Here is a 17103-nt window from a genome sequence, read left to right on the forward strand (position 1 = left end):
GAAGTATCCTCGTGCAGCTCTAGCTTATGCACTAAGACTTTGCATGTAATCTTTTTTTATCAAGGGTTTGTCATTTATGCGTTCTCAAATCTTAATTATAGTCTGTTACTGAATCTATTGGCAAAATACAGACTCCATGTACTCATGGTTTATGTACAAAGGGATTTGTTTAGCATTACACACATATTCTTAGCATTGTACATGTCTGTTTCAATTAGTGGTAAGAAAAGGCTAAAGTAAAATCCAAACAAAATTACTACAATGTTCAAATCCCAATTTAACTTCAGCTATCCTAGAAGTAGAGGATCTACCCATGGCCACTTTCTTAGCTGCTTAGGAAGCTGCCATGCTGAAGCAGAAATATTTATAATTGGTTAGGGTTTAGAGGGTTTGGGTGGTTTCTAGGGTTTCTTTTGTTGTTGTTAGATTTTTTTTTGTTTAGGTTTTTTTTTGTTTTGTTTTGTTTTTTTTTTTGTCATTTATCCAGAATTTGTTAGATAAGGACTTCCCATTATTTAAGCTTTTCTGAAGCAAGACTCACACTGAATTTTCAGTGGTACATTTCAGATACCCATGAGAACAATGGATGGAGAAAAAAATAAAGTAGAGAGATTTTGCTCCTGGACCAAGAGCTCCAGGAAGGTTGTTCCTTGTTATTTCAGAAAGCAATGGAAGTATTCTGACACTATACCAGAAAATACAGCTGGAAATAGGAGCCATGATAAAGTTTGAAAAGACTTCTTTTAACAATGTCATCCCCTAAAGTAGCAAATCAGTTTGCTGAACAGGAGACGTTAATTGTTATGAAAGTTAAATTTTCTTGATCAACTCTTTATAAGCTTAACAATTAGAAGCACTGTGCATAATTTCCCCCTGAAAAGTTAGAAAGCTGTGTGTTGGGGTGGGCAGGGTGAAGTAATAGGGAATGTGGAAAATGGTGGAGGAAATGGGAAAGTAGGCTGAAGAGAACACGAGGGAACCTCTGTGTGTCCACAAGGCACCATCAGTTATTCTTGTCCTTCCTAACATATTTTGCTAATGACTCCACTTGATTCAAACATTCCTGGTAAATCAGACCTTCAGGATCTCTGATTATTCTCACTGTACTCTGCCCCCTTCTCGCTGTCCAGTGCCCAAAATGGGATATCATGCTCCAGACTACCAACAGGGTCCCAAGCTAACAGGGAGTGTCTGTCAACAGCGCTGCACACACTGCACAGACATGCATTTCTACTGAGCTGACAGAGAGAAACTCATGTTCTTCCCCTGAACAGCTAAAGCTCTTTGTTCAGAGATATACAATATCCCTTTAACCACCTGGACTTGGAAGGCAGTTCTGTAAGAGACTGGGTAGCTCAAAATAAAAGCCTCTCGGAACTGCCTCACAAAAAAGTGAAAATAATGTTCAGAACATACTTGCTTTTCTGTACATCCAGTAGTTGAATCAGCACTGATTAGATACAACCTCAACTCTGAAGCACTCGATTAGAAAACAATATAAATAGTTATGCAAGACAGGAGAGGAGGGGATATATTTGTCTTCAGTGCTATTGCCACAAATGATGACCCTGCACAAGAATAGAAGGCACAGTGCTCACATTTCTGGCTGAAAGCAGATATTCCTTCACAAAACCTGTAAAAAGCAGAGTATAATCACTTTGAATAACAAGCCTTCTAAGAGCTGTGTCTTTAAGCCTTCCTTAAACAACACTGAAACATTTCAACAGGATGATATTAGGAAGCAGCAAAAAACCAAGGGATTTCAGCCCCGTTTAATGGAGGGCTTGGAAGAAGGCAAAGGATCAGAGTCATCCTGCTGGCCAGTAGGGAATGGGGCCTCCCTGAGGAATACCTCTGGCATTCCAAGGACTCTGTCCTGCTGCTGTTCATGCTGCTCTGGCTGTAGAATGCATTGCACAGGTTTCCAGGCACTGGGGGAAAACCCAAAGGAGGTGAAAGTTCGGGGCAGCAATTACTTCATGGCTGTATTCAAGATTATTTGCAGTGTAACTATCTGTGTGCAGGTCTCATATAATATATTTATAATTGTATAACACATACTGACCTCAGGTAAATCACTAAGCACACCACTTCTGATGGTTTCACTGGTCTTATATCCATGAGAATATGAGGCTTATCCAGAGTCAAAGCCTTTGAAACTAGATTTTCCGTATATTTCTACTATCATGTACTTAATTTTCTAAGAATGAACATGAAAACTCACATCTTGAACTGATAATTTGTTAATGTTTCACATTGTATAACATCACATGCACAACAATTGAAGTGCAAAATATACATTTGTCACATGATAGAGTAAGCAGGAAATATTTTTGACAATTTTCCCTCAAAAAAGGCTATTTATTTAAAAATAAAGTTATTTGCAAGGAAATGTGTAAATTTACTTGTCATTTAAAAAAGCAGAGAGAGTTTTGAAATTGTTTTAATATTCTATTTAAATATTTTTAAGATTAAAAAGTTCTGGTTTAAAGTTCAAAATTATCTTTTTTGTTTTCTTTCTCCCAAAGACTAACATAGATGTAGAAAAACAAGACAAAATGAAATATGTCAATATATTCTAATAGTAAATATTTAACTTGATCTGAGTCATCTTTTCCTTCACCTTTATTTATAAGATAAATGATAGGTTATCTCTTTTTCTATTTCAGAGATCAGAAAGTTATAAAATGTAAAACAAATATTGACACACATGATAATTACTTTTGATCTGTCTTCAAGTTCTGTAAAGTCATTTCATCAAAATACTTGAAGATTATTTTTAGCAATATTTTGAATGTGTCTTTCTCCTCCCTGAATTTTTTCACCCTAGGGACATACTTTTTTAAAAATCAGCCTTAATATTAGAGAGTATTCTTTTTCTTTCCTGTGGCATAGTCTTCCCAAGGCCTTAGCCAAGACTTCTAACATTATAGACCATATTCTTATGACAACTAATTGTGAAGCCACAACGAGAAGTCTTTAATTTAAGGTGAAGGATGGGTACCTGGGAGGCATTAAAAGTGCTGACAATGCTCCTGATTTATAGAAAGGAATATTTTAAGAAAGTATTAACTTCAACAGTTCAAAGGCCAAGACAAAAAAAAAAAAAAAAAAAAAAAAAAAAAAAAAAAAAAAAGGTATTCAAAATAGAGATAATAGAGATCAAATGCAGCATCAAGCAGGGACTATCAATTCTTTTTCTGGGTGAAACAGAGAGCACTGCACTTGTTGAATCCAGAATACTACCCAAAAAACAGGACATAGATGTTCAGAGGAGGAAATCCTTGCCCAAGTGGCAGTACATAGCAGCAATGGTATCATATATATGTGACAGGTTCTCCACTCTCAGTCATCAACTCCCTGGCCTCTTGCAGAATTGTACTCTATGTCTGGGAGAGGTTTATACCCCAGAGGAGCCCTGCCTCATCTCTTTGAGCTACACTGGACAGGTTTGCTGCCCTAGAGGGGTGGCACACCTTTGGTGGGTTGTCTCCTGTGTCTATGGGTCAGGACTGGATCTTTGCCATCCAGTGAACTGCCTTTTTCATGTTCCTTCATGCTCAGTCCCAAAACACTTTTCCACCTGTCCCCCACTCAGGGCAGCATTTTACTTTCCAAACAATAGGAATGTGAATAATCAAAAAGCATCAAAATTCTGCAGTTGCCAAGGATGCAACCTCCCCAGCATTTAAATAAAATTTTTTTTTTTCAATAAACTACTTCTTTTGTATAACCCAGCTGACCTTCTATAGAAACTGACCCTTTACACAAAATGGTTATGTAAAAAACTGTGAGGGTCTGGCCAGGGCTGGTCTCTGATGTGAGCAGTCAGTTCAGAGGAATGATTATTAACGAGTCTTAATTGCAGCAGAGTGTAATTTAAGTGCCAGGTAGTGTTCATTTTGCACATTTTCACATCTGAATGTCTGTATTCTTTTAGACCTTTCTAAATTTCATGTCAAATGGCATTTTGCCAAAAAAATACCCAAACATAATGGTTCAGTGCTAAAATCCTAGCTCCTGGGCAAGCAGTGATTTAAATGTGGTTTAATATTAAATGAATGTGTATGTGTTAGTAAATATATCCTTGTAAAACTGTCACTGGAAGCACAAATTTGAAGTCTTTGTGCCACAATACAACATTTATATGGTATATTGCCACAATATACCATAGCCATCACTATGTATATATATTAAAAGATAAAGGTCAGCTGTACTAGCAACATTGATGAAATCAGCATTTTCACTATGATGTTATTAATATCCTTCTTATTGATTGTCATCCATTTCATTGCATCCTCAAGAAGTCCCCATTCACAGACCAGATGCAATGAGCAGATCTGGACCCTTTGTCTCAGAGGCATGAAATTGTTAAAGCCAGAGCACTCTTGTTTAGCAGCACCAAGACCACAGAAACTTATTATGTTATTCCAGAAAAATCAAACACACAGGGCAATTTGCTACAGAGGTTGCTTTGTGCATCCCTCACTGAATCCATCAATGCCATTGTAGGAACTTCAAAGGTGTCAGACAAATAAACTAATCCAAAAACTTAAGTACAGACAATATGTTAAGTTTTATATTAAAAATTATTTGATCTCAGTGGCCATTTTTCTGCCTAAATCTTCTGCAAATTGTTCTGACATTTACACACCAAAAAAGAGATTTTAGATTCTGCTTTGTCAAGAAAGAAAGATTTAAATGAAAAAAGCAACTGCTGTATGAAAGAGTCCAACTAAGAGGAAAAGTACAGAAATCCATTTGATTTACTCAATGCGAGTATTTCCCTAAGATAATTGCAAAGGATTAGACTCTCGCTTAAAAAGGGAGCCTACAAGTCACATCTGTGGAAGCAAGTAAAGAAAGTATGTGGAAAGGCAATATTACACAAGACATCCTAAAAAACATTCTCTCATCATTTAGCAGCCTGGCCAATAGTCCAAGACCCTCAGACTAGTAGATCACATCCTTCGTTTTTTTCAGAACCAACTCAAAATTATAGTTATGAGTACCTCTGCAATGCTAGAAGAAGAGTCAGTAAGAAGGTGGCAGGCACAACATTCTTCCCTTGTGCTTATTCCATGTAGCAGCAGTAACTAAAACTTCTGGAACTGTGAAAGCTTCTGAAACAGGGATTTTATTTTAGTAACAACATTTCCAGGGGAAATATTAGCTTTACCAAACTCAGTGGGATATTAGGACAAATAGGTTGTTTATTCAGCTAAAACAAAAGATCTGTACTCATCTCTCAGCAATATTTTAAAGCCTATCACTTTTCGATTTTTTTTTTCTGATTTATTTTCTTCCAGGTAGTTCAACTAAGGATGCATCATGGAAGCCTATAAGTAGAATTTTTTTTCTAGTTTCTGTGTGAAGTGAAATTAAAGGTCTATTTTCAACATATAATATTTTTCTAGTTTCCTGATTATTACATCTTGAAAGTTTGTTTAAAGAAACTGAATCCTAATGTTTTACAATATCATTTATTCCCTTCACTGAAAACAAACAAGCAAGCAAAACCATACAAATTTGCTACATCTACCTGGTAAAAAGTGAAATCATTAACAAGGAATCAACTATCATGTTTTTATGAAACATGTGTTAATTTTTGTCCAGAAAAATTTTGCATATTTGCCACAGGTCAGCTATGAACTACTCACAGAAAATCCTAAGAACACAATGTCAACACAAAATGTGTCTAAAGACACCTCAATTTTACAGTGGGTGTTGATGCCTCCAATCTTTTTATTACCTGAAAAACCATCAACGGCTTTATAACGATGAATGCAATACAGTTCACTTTGTATTTGCAAAATTCCCTTTAAAACCAGCAGATGTGTGCCAGCACATCTGGAAACCACTTTTAATTATACTTTCCTCAAGTGGGAAAGCAGTAGCCTGTACCCATAGCAAAGGTTTTATATCTGACCACACAAATGCTTGCAACCACCTGTGCTTTACACTGATTTTCATTATGGACTGTATCACATTACTGCCCTATTATTCCAGAATGCCATTTGAAGCTGTTGTGTGACTAAGCTGCATCAAGTGTGGTCCTGAAAAGGCCTCCACTCTACAAAAATGTAATAAACTTGATTGCAGTTAGGGTACTTACCACTGAGGGTATCGCAATATGCATGCTCCTCAAGTTGGCTTCTCTTGCTCTGAAAGTCATAAAGGGTATACAGTAACAATCATTATTGCCAGTCTGGGAATTGGAATTTACCAAACTAATGCATGTCCCCAAATGAGATACCTTGTAAGTATTTGGAATTCCTTTCTGGTACTTGTCTCTTTCCTACTATTAATACAGCGGTGTTTTAGTCAAATACTCTGCTGCTTCAGCCGTGCTCTGAGACCACAAAAAGCAATTTCAGCTGCAATCTGCCAGCATAACACAATTTCAATTCTGTCATCAATATTTTCATAGGTTGCAAACATTGTGAGTTACATGACTTGGTTGAGTTTTCTAAACTCAAACCTTCCTCTCCTACTCCCTCTTGCCCCGCCCAAGTATAACAGCTTTTTTTACATTACTGTTCCTCATTTCTCACAGTTAAAAAAGAAGTTTCAGATTTCTGCAAGACTCTTATTCTTATTCACAACCCTCTTTCTATATTTTGGAGGACTGTAATGTTGACACACAAGATTTTGTATGTCCAGTGGAAGGGGAAGGTCAAGCTTTTGTAGCACTCAGCCCCTGGGAGACGTGGCATGCCCAGGGACAGACTCCTCAGAAATGGACACCAGGATGTGTCAATTTGTAAAACACAAGGTACGTCATTTTACAGATTATGTTTTAGGATAACTTGCTCTGCTGACCTGCACAAAGTGTAGGTAACTTGAAAAGCACCCAAACATCTCTTCGTTAGAATTTATACTGCTTAATAATCCATTACCATGCTTGAAAGAAAGGTTTCCACATAGATATAGATCTAAGAACCGCATTCACCTGTCTCATACTTTCTGCATATAGTTCAGGTGTTAAATTTTGCTGTAACCCACAAAGCCCCAGAGGATCCCTCACAGGACTGAGCCTTCTCCCAGTGCTCTGCCCACAAAACTTCACACTCTGCCCAGGGCTCTGGCATGGCAGCTGAAAGACACCGGCCTCGCTCAGAGAAAGGCTCAGAGCAGAGCTCAGATCCCAAACCAGCCGCTTGCTCCCTCTCCACCAGGCAGAACAAATGCTCTGTGCAGTCACAAGTGCCTTGGCTTGGCTCCTGCCCTCGCTCTGTGCTCCCGCCTTGCTCCCGCAGCTGCTCCGGGGCCCCAGCTCGGCACCCCTGGGAGCTGCTGCTCCTCCAGCTCCTGCTGCTCCCCGGGCTGGCACACAGGGAACAGCAGCCTTTGCTTTAAGGCACCTTTTTTCTGGGCATCCCAGAGCCTCACATGCAACACCTGATAGGCATTTCAACGTTCAGTCCACTATTAGGCATTAAAGTTATATAGGGAGTGTTCACTGGGTCGTATATACAACTTTTGCAAAAATATCTATAATATTCTAAGGCTGAGTATTTTAACATTCCATAACCCCTCTGCTGTAAAAGTGTATCTTGATTTCACACTGCAAATGCATGTATTAGCCATGCAAAGAAGGCACAATATTCCAACTACTATTCTTTAGTTATCTGAGGTAACATTTTTACATTGCTAAAAGCAGTGGTCGTTTCTGTGAATTACTTGAAAGCAAAAAGGATCATTGTCTACTTTAAAATACAGACACACTCTGAATATAACTTTTTAAAGGTTTTACAACTACAAACATTTATAGGGCAAACAAAGATTGAAGCATTCTACAGTTCTATAAAAAAGATAAAAGTACCCCTTTTTTGTTTGAAGATGAAAGTGTCTTGGAATCAACCTTATTGAAAGAAAAATGAGCCTGATTACCAAAACAATAGGCCTAGAATATAAAGTCATTTCATCATGGACATACACAAATGCAGCATTTTAATGGGGATACAGGCAGGTAACTGCACTTATTGAACTCCACTTGAAACGGTGATATGAATTGATAAATCAAGGTCAGGAAGAAGAGTCATTTCAAGATGAGGAGAAAGACAAGGGAAAGGACTGTAAATAGCTAAAATAAGCACTCGGACTCTGCTTCTTTACAACACAAGGAAGGCACATTCAAGCCTTTTACTCAGTAAACCTTCCTCTTTGAGGAGTGCCAATGAGGACAAGGAAGCTGCTTGAGTAGGATGGCAATGCTAGTCGTGTTAGTGCCACCAGAAACTGAGGAGGAAGAACAGCCAGGTCACAGGTTGTGGAAATAAAAGCCATGTAGTCAGGGGGATTCTCTCTGCTGACTGCAATGGGCACTGGATCAGTCCCTTGCCCTTATACCTCTTTAACTATCCCACTCATAACCCTGTCATCATGAGCTTAAGGATGTGGCCATGAAAGAGAGACGAAATGTCTTTGAAGTCATGAAATATATCTAAGATTCTGGATACCTGCCATTTTAAAACACTGAGCCGAGCACACAGCCTTAGCAGCAGGTTGACAGTCTGGAAGGAAGGAGTTAAGAGAGGAAAAATCCTACCCTGTATCCTCCCTGTCTCACTGCCTCTAATTCCAGTCATTTTGGGTGCATTGAGCCACATCCCCATGCCCAGCCAGTCAGGCTGCCCCTGTGTCTGCCCATCGTGCCGCCAAGCCCTGAGCCCTCCTGGAAGCCAGCTCCAGGGCCAGGGGCTGGTGCTTGCTGCTGCACATATCTGGGGAAGAGAAAACATGTGGGCTTAGGTTCAGGGTGCTGGAGAGGCTGAGCAGGCAGAGAGATTGCTCCCAGGAGCAGGGAGCAGTCAGCAAAGCAACAGCGCTTACCCCAGAGCGGGGTGGATGTCATGCCTGTTCTCCCCAAAAGAAAACTGACTGAAAATACTAAAAAGTTTTTGCAATCCTATTGGTCCTGCTGAGGGAGCCTGACTGGCAGGACAACACATCTTTGTTCTCAATTATAAACATTATTTAGGTGCAATAATAATTTAAAAGCCAAAAGGAATAAGATTTTGTGAATATAACCACAAATTGTCAATTGAAGCAAATGTTTTAAACAATCAAGGTTTGGTAGATAAAGAAGAGAGAGGGAATAATAACCATTACTATGACTCCATATAACCTTCATTCAGCCAGTACAATTTTACTTGTATTCTGAAATCAATGCACCATAATCACAAACCAAAATAGTGACTGTAGTAAAAACTGACATATGACATATGCAGATGTGGGGGGACTCCATCAGGACATTACATTACTGGACACTGTATGTACCCTCCCTGCTCTGTTCTCCTTTTCCTATGAACGTAGAGCAACTCAGACTGTTCTAATACTGAAAAATGGGAAGCAGAGCAAGAAAGAAGTGAAGAGAATTTGTGTTAAATTGGATTTCCTTGTCTACTCCTGTAGTTTTTATCACCCAGATGACAAAACATTATCATTAGCAGTTTATACCAAAAGTTAACATTTGCCCATGGTTTTCTATTTTCTCTAAACCACAAAGGTTGGAGCCTGTTATGCAGTCCCCTTATCTTACTCTGTTACTTTAGAATCTAAGAGCGCACTGTGCACATTAATCTTTCATGGCAGAGTTCACTGAAGTTCTGCCAAAATTCAATAATTATGTTCCATCCAATCCAGCAATTTATTTATCTCATTGCTGGAATTTAGAACATATAGAACAAAGTGCTTAGTTTACATGAATTAAGTCCTTGCTAAAAAAAACCCCTCAAAAAACTAACAAACCCATAAGACAAAAAAAACCAGCCCAGTTTCACTTCTGAAGTTTTAAAACACACAGCAGAATCTACTGAGAAATAAAGCTATTTTTACAAGAGCAATGTTTTCTTGATAAACTGAAAGTGTTCCACGATGTTTAGAGGTTTTTTTCTTCCATATAAGTGAAAGTATTTTATAAATACATTTGTAACTTTTATTCAAAAAGTATAACAATATATACCACTTATACTGCACTATTAAAATATGAAATATTAATCTCTAATGATCAGTAAAATATCAACTAAAAAGCAAGAATTTGTTTTTCTGAATGGAAAATATATTAATTTACTGCACTGAAATGGGTAACTGAGACTTCAGCATTTCTAAGGAGCAAAATCTAAGATACAAAATTGCAATGAAGTTAAGCTTTATAATTGCACTCTTTCATTATGTGTTTGCAAACAAACATAAAACATAAAGCCCTCCAAGTAGGAAGATTAGAGACACATTATTCCTGAGGGCTGTTAAAAATAAAAATAGCACAATGGAGAATACTTTATATTCTTCACCTTTTTTAAAGGCAGGAAAACTAACTAACCAGTTATTTATCAACCTGTTTATAAAAAAAGAATAATCTACTGGTTTTGGATTTAAACATATAATGCAGTGTCTATGCATTTCAAACTTTAAGCTTATGAATGCAGAATGCTGATTTATCTGATGAAAACACGACTTTTTTGCATGTTCGTATAGACGATAGATTTCTTCATGAAGGAAAATGTTAATTTGGTGTCTGCAATCAAAAGCCAAATTTATAATGTTTTAAGTTTTTAAGAAAAACTTTTTTGTTTCATATATTAGATTTTACATTTCAGTCATGCTATCAGAAAAAAAAAAATCTGGATTTAAAAACTGTTCACAAAGTTTTTGGGGAATAACTTTTTGAGATTTATAACACAACCCTTCACCAACCGAAATAGAAAAGAAAACCTCTAGGCATAATACACTAGCATGTGTTCATTATTTCCCATTAAAACATTCTAGGCAAAACTAGGAATATCAGAGTAAAACATTTTAAAGTTAGCTTTGCAGTAACAAGGTGAATATGTGCATAGTTTAAATTAACAGTATCTAACTCAGTAACCCTGGAGAAATTACTTCCATGCACCAGCAAATAAATTCCATAATGATTTGCAAAAACTCTACTATCACATTTACATTTGCACCAAGTATGATAATTTTCTGGCAATGCTTTACATTAAAATAGGATTCAACAATGATGTATTTTTCCCCTGTTGTAAAGCTTTTCAAAAGCCCCATAAAAATACAATTCAGTTATATGAGTTTTCTTTTACTATGGTTCTCCTTCTATTCTTTTGCAACATGTTCATTTTGTCTGCTTATTTTCATTGCAAATACAGCGCGTTATAGTCAAACTTGCAGGAGGCTTTTGAGTACTACAACTCAGTCTGCTGCAACGTAACAATGAATAAACTCTCCCAGCCAAGTTACATGAAAGTACCGATTCTGAGGAGTCTGTAAAGCTCGAGCTTTCTCCCAATGTAGCTGTGTCTTGCATTATGTAATAAAGGAAACACACACAAACACACACACACCCCCAACACCTTACAGAAAATGCAGTTTAACAGAAGAAAGACAATACCTGCAAAGCCCATTTTAACAGCAGCAAAAGGGATCAAGGCTGGGGGCAGGGGGCAGGGAAGGTGCGAAAAGGTTGTTCCATATCGATATTGCTGCCGAAAGATGGTGTTGCTTATAAATAAACAGCACACATAGGAAGGAACGAGCAACTCCTCGGCTACAGCCACAAGTGCAGAAATGTAAAATAAAAATACCTGGCAAAAGTGCTGCATAATGCATTTTGTCTTTACATTGAACACACGTGGAAACGACACTGTAGAGCATACACAGTATGTAATAGGAGGTCCTTAATTTCCAATTCAGAGAGTAAATTCACAGAATTCAAGTGTGCAGTAATAATGTATTCACTAACAGTGCCAAACTTGTTTATATAATATCAGCAAGGAATAGTAACTCATTTATTGTACTGATGATCTGCACAAATTTCAGAACTCTGACCACACTTGAAATGTGAACTTTTGCAGCCCCTTGCTAATGTTTAGACTAACTCCCTTTCCCCCTTTTTAACAACAAAGGACTACCCAGCTCCTGTTCCCTGTCTTGCAGCTTAGACCCATACCCAGATTTCGAAGAAATGGGATAAATCCAAAGGCATGTCCATGATTTTCCTTGCAAATTTCCCCCCAGTGGATCCAGGCATGTATTTTTAAAATAGATACATCAAAAAGCTCCACTTATACAATTCAAACAAAGAAACTTCTAGAAAATATCATTACTTACTGTTCACTGAGAATAATTTACTGAGATTAAAAGTTTAAAGATTCATCTGCTTTACATCCACAAGTGTTTCATGCAACCACTAATACTGTATCTTCCTTAAATGTGACAATTAGTGCTGCTTTGGCATGTTGAAAATACAAAGATACCAATGATCCTCATTATGCCTTAGCTCTCTGTAGCCTAGTTTTTGGAGGTGCATAAGCTGCGGAAATTTAGAATGATAATAGCAACAATTTGGTACACGAGGAAAATACAGACCCTCCCCCCACAAATGCTTCAGATATACTGTATAAAGTCATTTTGACATGCCTACACAACTGGTTGTGGCAGCTTTCAGACATGATTCCTAATCACAAAAAAATGCTTCAGGTTCTTTTAGAGAAAGCTTGCCTTGGGAAGTTGATTTTGGCCAAGTGCCAAAATCATGTGCAAAAAGGGGCCCTCATTACCAATTCATGGCAGCCTTCAGCGCTGACAAAAAATGTGACCCAACAGGCTAAAGCAACAACTAAAATTAAAAAGTATGAGACAAAGACAACTTACTTAATATTCCTTCCATCGCCACGTTAAACTTTTCCGTAATTAAACCCTTGTTAGTTCAAAGCAGTTTTCAACTACTTTTAAATGATTGCACAGGCAGTCTGTAACAGTGGAAAGCTTTCCCTGTAAATTCTCCCCAGCCACTCCACTTCTAACAGCATTTGGGTCCGACCACAGAACTTTTTTTGCTCTGCGCCTCCGCAAGAAACCCCTCTCCAAAAAGGAGCGAAGCGTCCGCGCGGATTCCAGCGAAAACTAAGCAGATCATTACAAGCTTTTGGAAGCAGTAAAGGCATAGGAGGAGTGAGGAGGAGGGAGGAGAGAAAGGGCTTGAGACGCAGGAGCAGCTATTTCCTAAACTTTCTAAAAAGCTTATCAAAATGGGCATGCAAACTTGAAGCAATTGCAATTAACAGCTCTCGCTGCCCCACTCTCCCATAAAAGCAGATTTGATACACAAGCCTTACCTAGATGTCGTCTGGCTTTTCTGTGGATCAAAAAGTTTCCTGCCTAAGCACAGAGATATTCTTTCACAAACCATAAAGGCCCCTTTTATTAATCCAGCACTGTAACAGCCCACTTTCTAAACCACGTTGAGAGCAGGATGCATCAGCTTTCGAGAGAAAAACAGTCTTAACACACAATTAGTGGCAGATTGTATAATAGAGGATTTATCTTAAAGAGTGAAAAGGCATTTTTTAAAAAGCAAAGAGGGTGCGGTCAGATGTTAGGCTATCCCTGAGAAAAGGGGCCTAGGCTGCACTAGTACCTAAATACTAGCAGAAGCTTACTGGGAAGGGAGCCAATGGAATGACTTTGTTTGACCCAGCTGCCAATCTCTCCTGAAGCACTGCGCCAGACTAAACACTGACACTATTTTAACTCAAATCAGGCTACAGCAGCTGTTTGCTTTCCGGCTCTCAGCTATGCACCATGGCCATGATGACTCTGCACAGCACATATGATAGAGCTGGAGCACTTCTGCTAAAATGTGTTCCACGTTTGAGCTGGTGGTATAAAAGTGGGGGCAGGGGTAGTTGTTTAGTGGAGGGGGGTGTCTTCCCTTTTTCTTTTTTTTTTTTAAACAATATCTCTGCCTCCATTTTCTCCAAAGTCAACTAAAAATGAGATTTAAGGCTCACAAAAAATTCAGAATTGCAAGTCAGGGGAAGAAGAAAAGTTCCTGCTTGGGACAGACAAGAATCAGAATGCATTGTAAAGGGGTGTGTGTGTGTGCATGACTCCAAAAATCCACCTACTACTTCAAATTATTTATTTCCCACTTGTTAGGGGCTCTAAAATTGATCAGTATATAATAATCAGCAGACTCTCCCTCTCATTTTCAATTGTTAAAAGAAAGTTAAAAAAAATATATACATAGCAGGCATTTTTATATGTAAAAAGAAGGCATTACGTGTGTGCATAAGAGCACACATTTACATATACATCCAGATTCTGATCTAAATAACACCAGTGCAAATTGCATTGTAAGCAATGAAGTTATTACAGGTTAAAACTGAGGGTGGAATTCGATAGCCAATTTACATATGAAAGCATATGAGACTGAAAAAAAACATGGGCATTAGGAGAAACAGGCGTATGGCAAGGAGGCTGGCATGTATTTTCTAATTCAAAAAAAGTCGAAGATTTGCAGCAACAGAAACAAAGCACGTACCCACTTAAAATCAATAGAGGCTTCTGAAGCACTGGGCATGTTGTACAGTTCAACATGGCACCTACAGGTTTTCAGCATTTATACCTAAAATTAGACACAATACTTAAGCCAAAACTTTGAGTCCTCTCACCTTGCCACAGGTTGCTGGCTAGTCTCAAAATCTGAATGTCGCAATAACTTCCTCAATCAGTAAAAAAAAATTAGAAGCATACACCCACCTAAAAGCAAAAGGCACAGATAATTAACCCAACCCTTTATAGTTAATATAATAGTGTGTGGAAGATCTGGCTCCTGACATGGGAATGTCTTCAGTATTCACTGAAGGCACGGCTGGGCATCTCCAATTCTATATGAATACTCAACAGAGATAATGGAGAAAAAAATTACTAAACAGAAATGGAAAAAAATAATAATAAAAAAATCTTTTTTGTAAAAGCTGAGCCTGTTCTGTCACATGCTGTTGCCACCAAAATATTTTCATGAACTATGCAACAGCCTCCTACCAAAACCCAGTGGAAGTCATTCACATCTCACAAGCTCAAATCTCACTAACTACCCTCACCTCTCACTGGTCCTCAAGTACATTAACAGTTTTAGAAAAGATCCTGGAAAAGATCTTAAATACCCACCATAAAATGAATATGGGTTACAAATGAAATGACTAATGGCTAGTACAACGAATGTCATTGTTCCTTTCTAACATGAGAATAGAAATGAAAGAGCAACCTGCCTTATGTCCAAAATGCCATGAAAGAATGTGCAATTACTACAAAAAATGCAGTTACCTACACCTGAGAAGTCTGGAATCTTAAAATGGCAGATAGGTGAGAAAAACACAACAGTTTTTGCAGTACCTCTCCTTTCTCTCTCTCCAGAAAAATATTTATCACAAGATGAATTTGCAGGCCCCCAAAAGAAAATGTGACTCCTCAGCAAGGAAGGTGTTTGCCCTGTGAACTCACACCTCACCTTGCCCTGCACTAGAGGTATGACTTCAGCAATATCTCTAGCAAGACTTTAACAACACTGAACTTAGCATGGCTAGAAAGGAGCAGAAGTACAAGGTAAAAAGCAAAATACAGGCTGGAGTGAAGCTTTGCCAGCTCCTTGAGGCTGAAGAAAAGGTAATATGGCCAAATCAATACAAAATTTGAAAATTACAGGAAGGGAAGGATGTTCTCAGTGAAGCCAGCAAGAAACATATCCAAGACAGCAAGGAACATATCCAAGACAGGACAAGATCAGGATGCAGATAAACTATGGTGGATAGACATTTTAAACACTGTCATAAAAGAAGACAAGACTTAGGGGTGGAACACAAATGCTTTTCATTCAAACACTGCTATAACTAGCAGAAAGTTTGCACAACCTTCTCCTTCTTGAAGAGTCCATTGAAAATTTGTTCCTGTTTTGGTTTGTAAGGATGGGGCCTATTGTCAGAATTGCTCCAGGGTGGCTGCAGGACAGAAAGGTGGTATCTGGCATTTCTTTCACATTTAAACAAACTTTTTTTTAGCTTTGGGCAACACATTAAGAAACACAGGAAAGCACTGGAACCAGTAACTAGTAGAGCTTTGCTGACAAATACAAATCTCTGTCCTTCCAGAAAGCTGTTTAGAATTCTTATTATCTAATAAATGAAGCATTAGTACAGCTAAGCATATTTGCAGTTCCTGTATAAAATCTCTGGTTGTTCTTAAAAGGATTCTCTGTTAGAAATAATGCATTCATTTTCTACTCTTGATTTTGAGGTTAGGAAGTTGAGTGTGTATGAACTTACACCATGAGCATTTATGCCAACTAAACCTCTTCAAGTTGTTGGCCAATATTGATAAAATTTATGATCGGAAGTTTCAGGTGTATTTTTTAGAAATTCAGTAATGTTGAGATCTCTATTCCACAAAAAAATATAGGTCAAAAGAAGAGAGGAGTGAAATTTTGTTGGCATTCCCACTAGTAAATATGGAAAGTTTGTGGAAGAAAAAGAGCTAACTGCTTCCTTACTTCATGTTGAAAACTTCCACCAGACTCACATACTGTTTTAAATATCAAAGTTCTGTTAACATCAAAAAAATGGATTCACAGGGAAACAGGCTTCTCTGGTCATGAACTATCTTTCTTTTTCTGGGGAGCTGGTAGAAAGCATATTGAACATATCATCCAAAGGCTTTTTTTGGTTTTTTTTGCAATTTGATTTCAGCTACTCAATTGGAGTGACTTATTTTCAACCATGTTGCTTCTATGTTTAGAAGCACAGCTTTGGCCCAGTACTCTATGACTGCATGATTCCTCACTTCAGGTTAATAATAAAATTCTAGTTGACTTGAAAGGAGTCAGGATTTTATCATTTTCATCCCCAAGCCTTAAGTGAATTATTAGGAAGTCCCAGAAAATGGTGCATGCCAAGAACTGTGCAGGTTGTGATCTACTCATTAATCTCTGTGAGGTGATCAATGACTTTGCGCTTCCACTTGTGCATCAGCCACTTCTAGAAGAGATGATGGACAAAACTATGACATAACACTATAAGTCAATGGCACGGGAGTCTCTGAGTTCCTAAAAGGCTGTGCATTTCTTCACAAACTGAGCTGTCTATTATTTGAACTTTCAATAACCATCACTGCTAAGCTGGAAGCCTTTCACTAGTAAGAGTCACTGGGGAAAGAGAAAAAAGAAGAAATTAAACATGAAATAAAACATACATTTCAGTGTTTCAGTTACTTCAGGGGAGCAAGTTAAATTTGCAAAACTGAAACTGACTTCAAACAAATTTATTTCCC

At 38.0% G+C, this 17103-nt stretch overlaps 1 protein-coding gene across 36 annotated transcripts in view; it reads right to left on the reverse strand.

The window, feature by feature from the left end:
- LOC115492903 (uncharacterized) overlaps positions 1-17103 on the reverse strand; it is a 531227-nt gene that overhangs the window by 294103 nt on the left and 220021 nt on the right. For 29 of the 36 annotated variants that reach the window (XM_072923306.1, XM_072923297.1, XM_072923299.1 and 26 more), the window contains one exon: positions 6116-6164. The exons of 5 other annotated variants lie outside the window; for them this stretch is intronic. In XM_072923306.1, coding sequence (XP_072779407.1) covers positions 6116-6164 — 49 coding nt within the window. Of the gene's footprint in view, positions 1-5012; positions 5124-6115; positions 6165-17103 lie in introns of all 36 variants that reach the window. 2 more of the 36 variants (XM_072923313.1, XM_072923150.1) reach the window with 1 other exon arrangement.

The sequence above is a fragment of the Taeniopygia guttata genome, chromosome 1 (assembly GCF_048771995.1).
Source record: "Taeniopygia guttata chromosome 1, bTaeGut7.mat, whole genome shotgun sequence".
NCBI classification, from domain to species: domain Eukaryota; kingdom Metazoa; phylum Chordata; class Aves; order Passeriformes; family Estrildidae; genus Taeniopygia; species Taeniopygia guttata.